Below are 17,078 nucleotides of genomic sequence, written 5' to 3' on the forward strand. Positions count from 1 at the left end.
TGGAACCCACAGGCCCCAGAGCCTATCTCAGCCCCAGCCCACTCCTGCCTCTGAATGCCATGAGGCTGACTGATCCTGCTGCCCTATCCCATGGGGAACTTGGGGCTTGACCTCCCCCAGTCCTGGTGCCTCCCTGGGCTGAGCTGCAAGGCCTGGCTGCTACAGGTTCCTGGTGGCTCAAGGAGGTTGGTGGGACCTGGAGCTTGGACTCTGGACACGGCTCACTACCCCCGGCTGGGCCTCCTTGTGTCCTGGGCCTCTTCCCAAGAAATCCTGAACGCAGAGGCCTCGGGGAGCAGCTTCGGCACCACTCACTGACTCCCCAGGGCCACACCCAGGCCCCCACTGCTCCCAAGGCCAGCAAGACGCCCTCGCAGGACGGAAATACCCAGTTCTCAGAATGCCCAAAATACCCTTGCTCCTTCCGGCCTGGACACTCTTGGGGTGTTGAGTGGGCAGAGCCTAGCCCTACCTCATTTGGGCCAGCATTTGGCGCTCCCTGTTGAGGTGCTGGGTGTTTTCTCAGAACCCTGAGGTGGTGATTCAGGCCAGGTGTCCCCAGTTAGTCCTTGATGGGAGCCCTGGTGTCCCCTCTCCATATACCTCCCTCCAAGGTCTCCCCAACTGCAGCTCCCCTTGCCTTCATCCCTGCAGGGGATGACCATGGTGGAATTCCAGGCAAGACAACTCTGGACAGAAGCCTTTTTAAGGCCCTACACCTAGGGCCAGACATGCCAGTGGGGAAGCAGTGGCTCCACAGCAGAGCTAAACTGACTGTGCTGACTGGCAAAGGGGGCCGAGAGCTGAAGTCCATCTACCCCTGGGCCTCTGACTGCACGGGTCCCCACAGCATGCCAACGTCCCAGGATTAGCATCTGGTCAGCATGGATAGGGGCTGAAACCCAAGCTGCCGTGGGCAGGCAAGCAGGAGCACATTCCTGGGCTGCGGGGGCCAGGTCAGCAGGAGGACAGGCCCTGCTCTGTGGCCCAGATGCTGTGCCTTGAGGAATGGGTCCCCTGTCTGGGCCCCCAGGCCTCTGAGGCCCTATCCAGAAACAGAGCTGAGGCCCAAGGAAGGCCACAACCCTATCTGCCCACCACCAGAGCCCTACTCTGCTCCTGGCCCTGGGTGTGGGAGGTACGTAAGCCTAGATGCCCAGGGCTGCTCTGGGGCCTGCCTCCCAAGGTTCTTGGGGTGCGGAGTCTCCTCAGGTTGGGTCCTGCCCTGACAAAATGCTTAAGCCCCCAATTGCACACCATGCTGAGATTCTGGACCCCCGCAAACTCTTTGGAGGTCCAGATATAGGCCTGCACCATGTTAGGACAGGCGTATGCCCTGGGCTCTGGAGACACAGGAATGAAGCCCCAGAATGCAGCCTCTGCTCCCAGAAGCAGGACCAAAGAGGACAACAGTATGTGATTTCATAGAGAGGAAAACAGAGGCCTGACAGAAGGGAGAGGCTTAGCCAGGACTCCACAAACCACCGACAGGGGATCTCAGGCATCCACAGGGAAGGCCATTTTGCAAGGCCTTCCAGCTAACACCTCACCCCTTGTGGGCCGCAGCCTTGGCTGCCACTCAGTTTGGGGTTGTAGGTGGAAAGCGTGATGGGGACGTGACCAGGAAGGAGGAACGATGTTCCCTGAGAAGGAGGAGGAAGCTAAGACCCTGAATAGGGATGTGTGGCTGGGCTGCCAGGCTAGGTGGCCTGGGCTCTTCTCTGAAGGCCCTGGGAGCCGGGACAGTTCCAGACTAAAAGGTTCAGGGAGAGCCTGTCACTGCTGGTGTCTCGCCTGCCCCACCTGTGTTTGGCAACTGTGGGAGCAAATGTGTGTCAGGTGCTGAGCTCTCTCTGTTGGGCCCTGGGGGGCCAGGCATGGAGGGGCCTAGGGCCACAACCTTGTGGCTGCAAGTGGAGGGGAGGAGCGAGAAGCAAGATGGACAAGAGGGGACCAGAGCACTGCCAGGAGGACGTGGCCCTGAGAGTGGATAGAAGAGCCTCCAACTCCCCAGTTAGGGGCTGGGTGTGATAAGGGAGGAGGAGGAGGAAGCACACCTCAGACTCTAATGCTACCGTGACTCAGTTTATTCTCACTCTAGCCTGGGATGAGGGTCTGACACAGTGCAGCACAGGGGATGAAGAGATGGGGGTCCAGAAGAGCCAGGACCCCCCACCCCACCCCAACGCCTGGCAACCTCACAGCATCACGCACCAATGCCCAGTCCAGGCAGCCCGGTAGTGGGATCCTGAGGCCCCAAGAGCCCCCACTGGCAAATGACCTCAGGGAGCTAAAAACAGGCGATGACTTCACCCAGGCGGGCAGGCAGGCAGGAGCGTGAGTCAGCCGGTGATCACAGGAAGGCCCGGCCCCTGTTACACATGCCTGGGCACACATGCAGATAAGGAACTGGACATGCGTGCATGTACCTGGTGCTTCCAACAGGGACACGTGCACAGACACAGGTGTGTGTGTAAGCACCCAGCCTGGCCCATGGGCCCAAGCGCGTCCATCTGCATGCTGTCCTAACAGTCCCCGGTACACAGCGCCCGCTGCCCCCAGAGGGACTTGCATGTGCCAACACATCCCTGTCACCTCCTCCTGTCTCCCATCCCTGTGTCCAGACTACCTGGACACCCCCTCAACCACCCACTCCGGGTGGTCTCAGAGCTGGCAGCAGAGTGGGGAACCAAAGCCTGCGGTGGGGAAAGGCCCAAGGTCAACGACGGTTCAGGCCTCTGCCACATCTTTGGGGGTGGTGGCATGGGTCTGTGGAATGATGACTGGCAAACAGATGGCACTCAACAGAGGTAGCTGACCGGGATGCCTGCATCTTCATCTGACCTCAAGACTCTGCTCTAGGGCCACATGTCTTTACCCGGGGCGGCACACCCCAGAGACCCCTGGCCATGCAGCTCAGGGCCCCCCTGCACCCCAGACATGAACACCAGCCTGGACCCATAACCCCCAGCCCTTCGCATCCCAAGCCAAATCCTGTCAACTATCTCTTATCACCCTTCCCCACCCCTAGCTTCATTCTTGCCCCTCTTCCTGGGACCACTGACCTGTCTCCCATCACCTACCTCCATGGCCCAAACTGTCCCCATGGCACTCCCATCCATGGTCTATCCGGTCCAAGGTCTATAGGCCTGGTCCAGAGTGGGGCTGCTATCCAGACCTAGGGTTTCCCAGGAGCTCCCTTGAACTTGTGGAGGGGACCTGGCCCAAGACTCCAAGTCTGAGGCCAGAGTGGCCAGTACTCAGAAAGGTAAACCCAACCAGCCACCACTGCTCTCAAGAGGGTCCCCAGAGGCACAGAGAGAGGGCCATAGGCCCTGTCACACACCTGGGGCTCAGCTTCCTCATATGGAAACAGAAGGCACCCAGGATATCACAGCCAAAGGACAAGCGGGATAGTGCCAGTCCCGGATACCTTGGTGGCTGGATCTAAGGAACATGGGGAGTAGCATACAAGATGTGGGCCAACGTACAGAGGGGCCACAACTCTTGTGGGCCACAAAGGCCCACAACCACATCTGAGGTACGTGTGGGAATGGCAGAGGGAGGGGGTGGGAAATCAAGCCAAGTCATAATGGGGAAGGAGGGTTGGACTGGGGTCCCAGAGGCATGGATCGATGTCACCAACCGCACTTCACAGATGAGCACCCATGATGTGTATTGTGAAGAGCAAACCTCAAGACAGGCGCCCCACCCTGCCCATGGTCCCACCGCACACTCAGAGAATGAGTTAAGGTAGGATCCCACACTTGGCTCCCACAATCCCGTCCTGGCCCACAAAGGGCACAAGACAGCTGGCACTGAATAAATGAATGGAGGGATGAAGGGATGAACATGTCCCCCTATCCCCTTCACCCCAGCACAGCCATCCCTGATAGAGTCCAAGACAATCCATGCTGGCATCTCTCATCGGAGGGCAAGCTCTTGGCCACTACAGATGCCCTCTCCTGATGTCCAGAGCCTCTGCCCAGCCCAGGCAGATGGGGGGCTTATCACCTCCCCAGGGCAGCAGCCCACCTACCAGGGCTTGCAGTCCACACTGAGTGGCCAAGACACCATGGGGCAGTGGGTGCCCAGCAGACTTGGGAAGCGAGTCTGTGGGGGATAGCAGGGCTGGCTGTCACCCATTGCAGTTTCTCCAAGCCCAAGCCACATCCATCAGCTACACAGTGGCCCCAGTTGCCCCCAGCTGACACTTACATCTCTGGGACAATCAGTAGGTCGACCCTAGGGGCCATACCAAAGCTGCATAGCAGGCACAAACCCAGCTGCCAGGAAGAGGCAGGTGGCCCCCAAACACAAGGGGCCTGGGGCAGTTGTTCCTCCAGCCTCAGTTTCCCAGCCTGTTACCGCACCCCAAACCCTCTGAGCACGGAGGTGCTGGCTGCCGAAATGCCTCCCTCCCGCTCCTTCCCAGCACTGGGAGGCTGACTCCGAGGGTTTTCCTCGGAGACCCTCCCTCCACACACACACCGCCTCCGCACGTGGGCAGGGCCCTTTTCCACCCCTCCCCTCACGTGCGCTGCCGCGGCAGACAGGGCTTCCATTAAAGCCCCGGAAGCTCCTTTGCAGGTCCCCAGAGTCGGAGCCCGCGCTAAGAGTGTGGAGGGGAGAGGGTGCCCACCGAGACCCCCAGGGAGCTGGAGGCCTAGCTCGGCTGCCCTCTCCGGACTCGGCATCCCTCCCGCACAGAGGAGCTGCTCAGAAAGGTCCTCCTCACCCACCACCCGCGAGCCAGGCACCTGTCCTGGGCGCTGCCCTGGGGTGCACCCACCCCGATCCTGTCCCTCGCTTCCCGGCGCCGAGTCGCACCGCCCGGGGCCCCCGCGCCGGGTCCCCAGAAACCCCGCGGCCCCGCCCCGCGCCTTGCACACCCCCCCGGGCGGCGCGCTCACTCCACCGCCCCGCCCGCCCCGGGGCAGAACGCGCCGGCCGGAAGCGCAGACAATAGCCTCCTCCGGCCGGCGGCTCCGCGGAACAAAAGCGGGTCCTCCCGGGAAGGCCAGCGCCCCGCCCTCTGCCGCCTAGCCCCCGGGACGGTGCCCCCACGCCTGGGACCAAGTTCCCTCCAACCTGTCTGAGTTCGGCCGGCATCGGGCCGGGCTCGGGGAGGGGGGGCGGCGCGGGCCGGTAAGGACGACGGAGGCGGTGGCGGCAGCTGAACCGGGCTCGGCTCCGGCGCCTCGGCCGCTCGGGTTCGGGCTCGGCGGACTCGCTCCCCGCGGGGGCGGATCTGGCGGCGGTCACGGCTAGCAGCCAATGGAGCGGGGCCGCGCCCAGGCGGGGCGGGGCGGGGGCCAGCGGGGTGGCGGGGCGGGAGCCGATGGGGCGGGGCGAGGTCCCGCCCCCCCCGCCCCCGCGCTGGGAGCAGCTCAGCTGCCAGAGCAGGGCTGAGGTCGCCCCTAACTCCCCAGCAGCCGGCCTGGACTCCTCGTCCCCCCCACTTCCCTGGCGGGGCTGACATTTTCCCGCCGAGTAACTCTGGCTGAGTCCAGTTTCCCAGGCCTCATTTTACCTCCAGTAAAAAAAACTCACAGGCCCTTCCCCCTGCAGAGTTAGGGAAACTGAGTTCTGGCCGAGCGGGGGCCAGGGCAGCCATCCTCTTCGACACAGGCTGCTCACCTGGACTGCGAGAAACTTTGCCCTGCTGTGAAATGAGGGCTGATCAGAGAGTAGTTACAGCGATGTTCAGTATGACAAGGGCTCTCAGGTGACCCAGATCGGGCCCCAGGCCCTTGCCCAAACCCCATCATAGCCCCCCCCCCAAGTTAAGTGCCTCAACAAAGCTCAGCTGGGGCCTGCCAGATGGACCTGGCACTGATCCACTTTGTCTTGGGTTCTCCCCATCAAGACACAGAGGCCCAGAGTTTCCCCCACCCTCTTAGGGGTGTCAGAGCAGATCAAATAGGTGAGAGTGGTTGTGGGGTGCTCAGCAGTTGGATGACTCTGGGTGAAAGCTCCCAACGCCAAGAGGGCCGCAGACCCTCTCTCCTCCATACTTCTGATGCACTTGGAAGCCGTTGGGGGTGTGGGGGAGTATGTCACAGTGGCTGGTTAATCAGGACTTCTCCAAACCAGGCGGGAATGAAGGTACAGCCACGCCCCGGAGAGTCTGATGGTGCTGGATGGAAATGCAGACCCAGAAGGGCTGGGCTGGGCTCTGGAGCCCTCTTGGGTCATACCCCACAAAGGCAAGCCAACGGCTCTTGTATCAAAGATAAGGAAACTAGGCTCTGAGATGAGTAAGGGCAAGGGCCAGTGCAAGGAGGTTCCATGGGTCTGGCAAGAGAGGAGGGCTCCTGGCTTCCTGCCCCCCTCCTGCTTTGCCCCAGACCCCATGCAGAAAATCCAGGCACCCCCAGGGGCTACCCTTCTTGCACGCAGCCAGCATGCTCAGGCACCTCTGAGTGTTGGCTACATGTCCTTCCAAGCCTTTGTTTCCCCCATCTGCACAGGGCTGAGTTGCCCTGACCACTGGCCCCATTATCTTCCATCCTTGGCAGCCCCACAGGGAGCCACCTGGAACAGGGACAGCAGCAAGAGGACTGGACCACTGCCCTGAGGGAACTTACATTTCAGCTGCTTCTGCCTTCTCCCTAATTTCACCAGCTGCTAGTACCCCAGCCACAAACCCACCTCAGCCTAACCTGGGGCCGGCCAGGTCCCTAAAGGCATCCCCCCAGCCACACACACAAACACACACACTGCTTGAGGGCTGGCCCTGCTCTGGCCAGGTGTCTGGTGCTGAGAGCTCTTTCTGCTGGAGGATTAAAGGCAGGTGGCCAGGACAGCGCTGCAGCCTGGGGAACACAGCAGTAGCCCCTGGCCTCTCAACCCCTTACCCCTCTCAACCCCACTTAGTCCCAGTGACCCGCCTCGCCACTGGCCCTGAGCTTCACAGACCCCAGCTCTAACCCTGAAGACCAGCTCCAGGCAGCCCTGGGGCCCAGCAGGTAGGTCACTAGGCATCTCCTGCTGAGACAAATCTGAGAAGCAGTTCTGGGATCAGGGCTGCCAGGCCTGGCCAGCGGATGTGGCCCCGCCTCCCCCAATGTCCCATCAGCCCTGCCAGTCCACCCCCAGCCCTGGGAACACACGCTCTCTCCGATCTTGCCCTGAGAAAACCATCTCCTCCCCAGAGACAGAAAACTAAGGGCAGGCCAGGAGGACAGTGGGCGGGGAGAGGTCACAGCCTTAAGTCTTTAGTCCACAGGCCTCAGGAGGCCAGAGCAGCTCCAGGCTATGGGGGCACTGTGGGGGCACTGACCCTCAGCAGTGCCCTCTGGGCTAGAGGCTAAAGCCCTTTCCGGCCTGGGAGAGCTTGAAAGAGGGCCTGGTGCCTGAAAGATGGCCTTGAGGTCACTGACTGCCACTGTCCCCATGTGGCCCAGCTGGGCTATTCCACTCCCCACATCTGGGGGTGCAGGCCTCAGCCTCCGGGGTGCCTGAGATCCAGGGGATGGTGGGGGTGGGCTCTTGCTCCTGGACCCACCCTGCCTCAGTCCTGGCCTCCTGAGAACTGGCTCCTTGGCCCACCTCAGCACCCAAGGCTTGGAAAGATAGCTTCCCAATGGTGGGGACTGCTGGCGCATATGGGCCCTCGTCTTTGGCTTTGACTGTATACCACGCTGGGTTGTGCAGGTGGATTGCCCACTGACAGATGAAACCATCAACGGTCTGAGGGGGAAGGTCACGTGCCAGGTCCCCTCACCTGACATGGGCTGCTGCTTTCTGAGCCCCACGTGCCCTGGCCGGGCAGAGCTAGCCCAACTGAGTCAGTCTCAACCGAAACTGATACATTGCTCCCTCTCTCTCCAGCCACATAGGTACAGGCTGCCCCACACTGCCAACAGCCTGTCTGGTTGCCTAGAGTGGGGGCCCAGTGATGAGAGCAGGTGCTGGGGGACATACCGGGAGGAGGTCTGGCTGCCAGGTTTAGGAGGGCAATGGTGCTACTCCTGCTCAGGGAGCTGAGCCAGAGAAGCAGACCACCACTGGGAGAGCCCTCTAGGGTCACCCTGTGAGGAGACTAAGTAGGCTGTGCCCCCCGCCACCAGCCTCTGGATCTGGTAGTGAGGAGGGGCAATAATGGGAAGTCTGTAGAGTGGACTCCCACGCAGGGCCCTCCTTCTCCTGGCTCCTGGGATAGCTCTGCCTTGCCAGCCCCTGCCTTGTGCCTCAGTCAGTAATATGAACTGAAAAATCACACCAAACTCCAGGCCTCCCCCGTTTTCTTGTTCTGCCCCTCCTTCCCCATAAACCAGATGCTTTTGTGTCCCATCCGTAGGTCAGGTACTGGGGTACAGTGGCTGGAACGAGGGGTCCAGGCCATTTACTTCTGACTCTAGAGTGCTTAGGGCCTGGCCACAGAGCAGACAGTGCTTCACGCCTCTTAGGGCTGAGCAGGAGCCTGAGCCCAGTTTAAGGGCATTGGCTGGTGGAGAAACTGAGGCTCCAGGTCACCCTCTGAGCCGCAGGCAGACCCCAGAGCCTTGCTCAAGTCTTCCCCTCAGGCTGACTCACTGATGCATGTGACAAAGGAGGATACCATGGCAAGCAGACTCCAGGGCTGGCAAAACCCTCGGTGTCACCAGAGTGACTGCTGAGCTGCCCAGAATAGACCTTGCCCAGCTACCTGGGCTCTGAGGACTCACTTGAGTGGAGGGTGCCATTCGGAGTGTTGGGCTATGTCCTGCCCATTCATTGCAGGGTGCCCTGTACACCCAAGTGAGGCTTCCAGTCCCCTTGGGATCCCACTTTCCTCCCCTCTTCAGAGGCCCCAAGATATCTTGCAATAAGTCATCCAATACTGGCTTGTGGTCCACCAAGGCCCCTTGATTGTTTCCCTACTTGGCCATTTCCACCCTTCCAGAGTCATGGGGTGTTACCTGCAGGACCAGCTGTTGCCAGGCCATTGGCAGGGGCTGCCCACTGCCCACACCACCACTGCCCATGCTGGGCTGCTGGGCACGCTCCAGCTGCAGGGCAACATGGCGCCGCTCCTGCTCCAGCGCTCGCGTCAGTCGCTCAAAGCGGGCCTCCTGCTCTTTCACCGAGGCCAGGATGCTGGCAGCTGAGTGCATGTTGCAGTCCTCCATGACCAGGATGCCAGCAGGCTGCAGGCAAAGCAGAGCAAGGTCAAGGTGGGGCCAGGACAGAGGCCTAGAGAGGCCATCATAGGCCTCATGCCCAACCCACTCACAGATCATACAACTCACTCCCAGACCAGAGCATCCAGCTCTCCAGAGAGAAGCTGCATTGATTAAATTCTAAATTAAAAGCCATTAATCTGAGGCGGGCCAGAAGCAGCCAGCTCCCTCCTTGCGGAGTGTGGGGCTCTGAGCTGGGAGCCCCTGCGTCCTGCCAGGCCCAGCAGAACCACTGACCGTGAGCATCCGGGGCCCTCTGGGAAGGGAAGGGTAGGAAGAGCTGGTATGACCACCTCTCAGACCACCCAGGCCCTCTGCTGCCCACAGCGCATGCCGGTTCATCCCAACCTCATGGGGCCAGCACAGGCCCAACTCACGGAGGCAGTTCTCCGGCCCAGAGAAGGTAGGGACCACAACACAGCTCGTGTGGCAGAGCTGGTGCCCCCGTGGGCAGGGAGAGAGAAGGCACTCCACAGCCACCAAGTGGGCAGGACCCCTAGGCAGGTGAGGGGACCAGCAGGTAGGCCTCCACTCACAGCCACACTGGCTGGGAACAAGAGTGCTATCTACCCGCATGACAGAGTAAAAATCTGGTTGAGATGCTGAACTCAGAAGCAGCCCATGCAGCTCACGCTGGATATGGAGGGAAGGTGGAGGGCAGGGTCCCAGGCATGTAAAGCCCCGTCTATAGGGAGGGCCCCAGGGGTGCGGGAAGGGGCAGCAGGGACTCAGCAACTGCAGCCACACACCAGCATTCTCCTCGCTGCTGGCTCCCTGGCTGCCCAGCCTATGTGCTCTTCGTGAGCAACAAGAAGCAGGGGAAGGATGTGGAGCACAGACCTGCTCACAGCAACAGGCCAGCAGGTGGGGTGCGGGCCATGAGACCACATGGCTAGGTACTTGGGGTGTGGTGCAATGCCCAGCACTGCTCGGGGCCTCCTCCTGGCCCAGCCCACACCAGCCTGCTTGAGGCTGACTCGGCCGGCCCCAGGGCCCATTCACAGCACAGGGCCTGAACTTAGAGACATAGTGTGGTAGGCAACACCCTCGGAGGGCCAGCTGCAAGAACAGAACCCTAGAAAGGAGGGGTTGGTGTTGGGTCTGGCCATTGGTACCAACTGAGCCAGGAACAGGGTTGGGGGGCATGCGTGGACATGGAGTTCAAGACACCATGGATCCCAGCCCACTCTGAAGCTGGGGAAACCAGGCCCCATGAAGCAAGAAGCCAGCATAGGTCCCAGACGCTAAGCTTCATTTTCCTCAGCACCTGCCACACAAAGAAAACTGTCAGCGTGACCCAGCAGAGGGGCAGCGAAGTCAGCATGTTGGGCTGGGAGAGGCGGTGACCATCTTGGGGGAGGGGAGGAGCTTGGGTGGCAGAGGGGATGAGGAAAGTCTAGACTGGGTTCTGGGGCCAGCAAGGAGTAAGGGACAAAGAGCATGGCATGTCCACGGCTGTGTGCACACAGCCTCCTGGGCATACCCACTGCTACCTGGGTACGGGCCCCAGAAGCACGCAGCCCCACAGCTGGTACCACCCGACAGTAGAGTAGGACTGAGCCTGGTGGCCCCAGGTGGGGCAGGGGATGGAGCCAGGTCACTCGAGTCCTTGGTCACAGCAGGGGTCTCAAGGCCCTGGGAGGCTGGGATCAGGACATCTGTGAGCCTTGTACCTAGGTGACTTTCCTCCTTCCTTGTGCCGAGACATGGGTTCCTGACTGACTTCAGTCTCCCCTTCAGACCAGGCTTAGGGGACAGCAGGGGAGGGGCAGCCCCAGCCTCTAGCTTCACTGCCCTGGGCCCTCCAGTAAGTTCCAGCTCTGGGGTCCAAGGAACGCCCCCCATAAAGGGAGCCCACTTACTCTGGCTGGGGGCCAGCGAGAGGCCCAGAAATCTAAGGCTATGGGGAGAAACCCCACAATGACCTTCCCATTGCCCAGTTCTCTCAGCTGGAGCTAAGTGACTGTGTGTCTCCCAGGAGACACCCCCAAACGCCAGTTGGCTTGGAGGAAGAATACCCTGTAGTCATCCACGAAGACCAGAGACTCTGAGTCTGGGGCCCAGGCTCTGTGCCCCAGCCCGAGGGTGCACCCCTCTTTCTGCCTGTGAGTGGGGAGGATGCTGGGCCTGTAGTCCACAGCCTCCTCACCTCAGTGGCCTTGAGGACAGGCCTAGGGTATGCAAGGTCCTGATGTGGTGGCCTTCCTGGTTCCGCGGTGTATGGCTGTGCATAGGAGTGCGTGTGGGCACAGGCGAGCCAGGCCAGTGCTCCAGAGGGCGGCTTTTCTAATGGTAACTCAAAATATTAAAACAATAAATATATGATGACATGAAAAGCAAATTGTACATGAATTTTTTAAAGATTTTATTTATTTGAGAGAGAGAGAGAGAAAGAGAGAGAGAGAGAAAAAGATAGAGAGCACACGTGCACACGCACACAAACAGGAGGGTAGGGGCAGAAGGAGAGGGAGAAGCAGACTCCCTGCTGAGCAGGGAGCCTGATGGACAGACTCGGGGCTCTATCCCAGGACCCTGGGATCATGACCTGAGCCAAAGGCAGTTTCTTAATGGATTGAGATCCCCAGGCACCCCTATGCATGAATTTTTAAGATGGACCATGAAACTTTAAAGACATCATCCCCACGGGGACATCAGGGAGGGGCCCAATCCTGGGCAGGGCCTGAGGCCAGCAGGGAAGCACCATGCTTGTGGGGATCTTGGCTGACCCTTGCTCTCCTCTCTGGCCAGGGTTATCACAGCTTCCATTCACCTGGAAAGGGCCCCACACTGCCCATCAGGCAGAGCCCTCACAACCCTCAGCCAGACCCCAGCTGCTGGCTTTGCAGTCCCTGGTGGAGGCTGCTTCTCACCACACCCGACCACCCAGGAACGAACATGCAGTGCAGACCCAGTCTCACTGACCCCAGGTAGGAATGAAGGTAGTGAACCTGGGGTAAACCTATCTTTGCTTGGACATCCCACCAGTGACCCCAGGTAGATAGACTGCTGAGTGGATGAAGGGATGGAAGGACAGGAGGCAGGATGGATGGGGAAATGGATAGGAGGGTGAGTAGGTAGGTGGTTGTGCGAGAGGATGGCGGTGGATGGAGTCAGATGAGCAGGTGAATGAGTAGGTTGGAAGTGGGAGGGTAGAGAGTCAGATGGGTGGATGAATGGGTGCGTGGGTAGATAAGAACAAGGCTCTGAAATGCTGTTGGGCAGGGGGAGCATGGAGCCTGAGCACTCTGTGGCACAACTGTGGCCAACACTTGGGTCTATCAGGAAAGCAAAGACACCACCAGAGGAGCTAAGGGAAGACGCTGATCCTTCCCCCAAAACCTAAACCCACATTTGATGTCTTCCTGCTGACCCAGACATTCTTCCTCACAAGGAGTCCAGCCAAACCCTGCTCCAGAAAATCAAATTATGGGGCCTGAATCCAATCTGGGTTGAGGAATTAGAGGAATTTCCTAAGGGTCAGGCCAGCAGGGGGAGGCAGGCAGAAGGCCTGGGCTCCAGTCCTGACTCCTCATCGGCCATCTGTCGGCCCACTGCCACATGTCCCCCAAGAGCGGGGAGAAAGGACTGGCCACTGGTTGAACCCCATTCTGCCCCTCCCACCCCCCACCCACCACCTTGCCCATCTAGATAGGGAAGTGGTGTGAGCAGCAGAACCCTGGCCTGGTGGTTCCAAGGCCCTCTTTGCCCAAGAGGGCGTCATGTCCCCTACCCTCCACACTGCCAGCATGGAGACCTGCTCCCAACACTGCTGGCCAGGCTTCACGGGGGCCCATCTTTACCCTGTCACCCGTACTATGGTCAGACGGTGCCCACAGCTGCAGGGATAGCCTCTGGCCAGCCCACAAGGATGGGCACTGGGCCACCGCTGGAGGAGGAGGCCAGGGCCGGGGAGTTCACACAGGGCAGAGTCCACGTCTGTCCAAACCTAGCAGGACTGCGGTGCTGCTTGGAGGTCAGTGTAGGGCTGGGGGTGTCTGGGCGGGACAAGGCTATTCTTAACCTCAAAGCAGTGGGACAAACTGCCAAGGAAAGACAGACCAGCTCAGCTTTATAAGAACAAAGCATTTCTGTACATCCTCGCAAAACAGCATCACAAGCTGTGGTTTATGGTGGTTTTGTTTTTGAAGGGACACCATTTAGAGTAACATATGCGGAGAGCATTTCAGATGAAAGACAGGCAATGACTTTACTTCTAGACCTTGACTTCATCACGGCAGAAGGTGGTGAGGGGCGCCTGGGGAGGCATCACACCAGCCCCTCTGCTGTTGTGCATTTGCAATTTTCCATAATAGAAAGCGGGAGAAAAAGATATAAAGACAACGAAAAGACAATCAACACATGGGCATCAGGTCTTTGTGACGCCCAGCAGTAAAGTGACACCCTTCATCTATAAAGCACACTTGCAAATCCATAAGGAAAAACCAGAACCCCAATTCCAATTGAGTAAAGGCCCTAAACGAGCGATGTGGCCAGAGATGTAAGATGCAAAGCAATGATCGTGGAAAACAGCAAGTGATCCCACGTCCTGCGGAAAGACTATAGGGAGAGGCACCTCAGGTCGCAGGGACCCTCTAGGTGGCAGAGTTCTGCACCCACCGGTGTTGCCAGGGCTCAGGGAGGGGCCAAAGTTACCGCTACAGCTGAAGGTAAGGAAGAGATAGAAAAGCAGTTGCCTGCCCCAGCAGGCAGACAAGTGAAGGAGGCGGCCTGGGAATCCAGCTCCCCAGGGGCCAAGGCAGTGCCACCTGCGGGCTGAGGAAAGCAGAGGGATTTTCAGGGACAGAATGGTTATTGGATTCAGCCTGGAAATTAGATTTCCCCAGCAGAGGCGGCACCCCTGTTGCAAGGGACCAGATTCCCTGGTGGGGGTGGGGGTGGGACAGATGGCCCCTTAGTGACCTGCCCCCAGGCTGTCCAGCACACATCTGATGATCATATGGAGGACGACTTGCATGTGCAAGGAGAACAATCTGGGGGGGGCTCTTCCCCTGTGCCGCTGGGGTATCCTAGGCCAAGTGCAGGCCAGGTCCACAGCAGTGCTACCTGTCCCCCAAGACAGGTGTGCTGCTGGGCAGGTGGTCCAGAAGGACCAGGGGCTGTGGTGGTACTGATGTAGGAGGCTCAGGGTCAAGTCAAGGCAGGGACACTTGTGGGGGCCCAGGGTGCCTGAGGTCTGGGAGCTGAGAGCCTGGAGCTGGCAACGCCAGCCAGACATGGCAGAGACGGGCCTCGCTCTGGCGGGGGTACGGGCAGAGACAGGTGACTATCCCAGCCGCTGCCCCTCCTTGGGGCCTCAGCTACAGGGAGCACCACGAGAGGCACCTAAGGGGGTGGCCCAAGATTCCCACTGGGACAGGTCACAGACACTTGCTCCCTGTGCCAACTGAGGCACTCCCGGAGTCTCCTTGGTTCCCTGGGAACTGCCTCTATCAGAACTCATGGGATGGAGCCCTTTCTCTCTCCCGGCCATTGTGGCGGCTGCTCTTGGTTGGGGCCGTCCCACACCTAAGGCAGGAAGATGGTGGCCGCAAAGAAGACGAAAAAGTCTCTGGAGTCGATCAACTCTGGGTTCCAGCTCGTTATGAAAAGTGGAAAGTACGTGCTGGGGTACAAGCAGACTTTGAAAATGATCAGACATGGCAAAGCGAAGCTGGTCATCCTCGCCAACGACTGCCCGGCCTTGAGGAAATCTGAGATAGAATACTATGCCATGTTGGCCAAAACTGGTGTCCATCACTACAGTGGCAATAACATTGAATGGGGTACAGCATGTGGGAGGTACTACAGAGTATCATTGATCCAGGTAATTCTGATATCATTAGAAGCATGCCAGAGCAGACTGGTGAAAAGTATATCATGCAGAATTTTTCCTTAACAAAACTGGCCACAGCTTGTTTTAAAAAACAAAAAACAAACAAACAAGAACTCATGGGATGGGGATGGACAGCTCTCCCCCAGGCCCCAGGCTGGGATTCAGGGGAGCCCCCTTGCTATCCCTCCGGTACCAGGCCCACATTCCAGCTGCAGCCACAGCCCCACAGTGATACCTTGCAGGGTCCAATTGTGGGGTGTGGGCAAAGAGGATTTACCTCCTCGGCGGTCCCTGTAGCAGCCAGCCCAGGGACACCCCAAGGTCCCCGGGGCTGGGGAGCTGTGGAGCTCCATATAAGGAAGGTAGGGGCTGGCAGTCACAGTGCCCTCTCTACTTGTACCAGCAGCCCACCCACTCTACCTCAGCCATGACAGGCGAAACTGGGGGGCAAGGGAGGGGTCAAGCCCCAGGGTATCCTACTGTCTGAGGTGGGCTGGCCAGCTGCTTCCAAAGCCAATGCCACCGAGATCCCCTGAGTGGCCTCCCCCCAACCCTTCTAGCAGAGGCTCACACTCTCCCCATCCCCCACTCCATCTCAAGGACAGCAGAGCAGCTTGGTGGGGGTGGGGGTGGGGGGTGGGGGGGTGGGGGGGGGGGGGGGGGGGGTGGGGAGAAGTTCTGAGGACCCAGGCTCAGAGTCCCACCCTATCCTACCCTACCCTGGGGCAGGCATAGGAACCAAGGCATTCCTGAGGAGGGGGCTGAGCCTCAAAGCCAGGCTGGGACCACAAGAAGACAGATCTGACTGGCACCAGAGCCTGGGAGCTCAGCCCCTACCAAAGGGCCAAGGTGTCCATGAAGCGTCCTGAGAGCCCCACTAAAGCACAGCTGGGGCGGCTGTCTAGCCAGGCCAGGCCAAGGGCTGCAGGGAGGCAAGTGCAGCAGTCGCCCACACTGGCTACCGACCGGCCTGTGTACGCTAGGAACGCCCTTTCCCCCCAAGACGGTGGACCCCCTTCTTCCTGGCCCCCTCTGTCACCATGGCAACACCCAGGCTTCTCAGTGAGGGACAGAGCCTCTTTGTGGTGGCACAAAGCCCCTTTGAGGGGCAGTGGAGGTGCAGTCCCTAGGAGCCTGTGGCCAATAAGCCTCTGGGGGGTGAGGCAGGGCCCCTCAGCCCAGCCACCCTCCTCCTGGGTTGTAGAGCCAAGGAAGCTAGGGTGGCAAAGTCTGTTGATTAGCAGCTGGGACCGATCCCCCCCCACCAGTGCCACCTGCCCTAGCTGCCCACAGAAGGGTCCCTGGAAGGAGCCCCAGGGCTGTCTGCTAGAGTCTGGGGGATTTCCAAAACTTTCCCATCATTGTGAGAAGAAACATGCTCACCTAGATAAGAGGAAAAGGCACAAGCAGTGGGGAAAACTCCCACCTGATGGGAACCAAGCCAGCAGGCTCAGGACCCAATGGGAACTGGGTACAGGAAGTCCTTGGGGGGCGAACAGGTCCGATGACAGCAAGTCTGGCACCAGGTCCACTAAGGGGGCTGCGCATGGCACCTAGGCCTACCCCAGCTCGCTATCCCTTGCTTCTCTCGCCTGGCTTCCCCTGCTGTAGGGAGTCCCCATCTTTGCCTGCCTTCCCCCGGGGAAGAATGCAGCTGGCCCAGCGTTGTGGTCTGGGGCGGGCCTGCTGCAGCCACAACCTCAAGACAGACTTGGACAAGAGGAGAACCTGAGGGCAATGCGGACCTGGTGACGGAGCCCAGCACAGAGCACTCCTCCCCCCACGCCAGCAAGCCTGCCCCATCAGGGGCCTCACTCACCCTACCAGGCTCCCAGCCCTGGAACCCCTCCCCATCCCAGCCAGCGGGTCCCTGCTACCCTGATGGCTGCTGACTGGGCACTTGGCAGTGCCCCTGCATGCTGGGCGCCCTGCCCGGGCAGCCCTCCCCAAGCAACCTCAGCCTGACCCACGGCAGCTTTGCTAACTAAGCCACTGGGGTGGGGGTCATGGCCCCCGGGGCAGCAGCACAAGGCAGAGCTGGCCCCGGGAGAGATCAGTTCCTTTGTGGGCAGATCTAC

At 59.9% G+C, this 17,078-nt stretch overlaps 2 protein-coding genes across 6 annotated transcripts in view; one reads left to right on the plus strand and one right to left on the minus strand.

Moving 5' to 3' along the window:
* Positions 1-17,078, minus strand: part of LOC111142531 (ARVCF, delta catenin family member) — a 55,080-nt gene that overhangs the window by 12,037 nt on the left and 25,965 nt on the right. For 3 of the 5 annotated variants that reach the window (XM_022495781.1, XM_022495779.1, XM_022495782.1), the window contains exon 3: positions 8,907-9,134. In XM_022495781.1, the coding sequence (XP_022351489.1) occupies positions 8,907-9,116 (210 nt within the window). In that variant the 5' untranslated portion in view covers positions 9,117-9,134. Of the gene's footprint in view, positions 1-5,091; positions 5,196-8,906; positions 9,135-11,316; positions 11,479-17,078 lie in introns of those variants that run through there. The other 2 variants (XM_022495780.1, XM_022495783.1) reach the window with 2 other exon arrangements.
* LOC111142532 lies at positions 12,813-15,448 on the plus strand. Its single transcript, XM_022495784.1, is given in 2 exon segments — positions 12,813-14,974; positions 14,977-15,448. Coding segments are annotated over 2 exon segments (723 nt in total). The 5' UTR covers positions 12,813-14,706; the 3' UTR covers positions 15,432-15,448.

This window comes from Enhydra lutris, unplaced genomic scaffold, assembly GCF_002288905.1.
Source record: "Enhydra lutris kenyoni isolate GAN:26980312 unplaced genomic scaffold, ASM228890v2 scaffoldscaffold8, whole genome shotgun sequence".
Taxonomy (NCBI): Eukaryota; Metazoa; Chordata; class Mammalia; order Carnivora; family Mustelidae; genus Enhydra; species Enhydra lutris.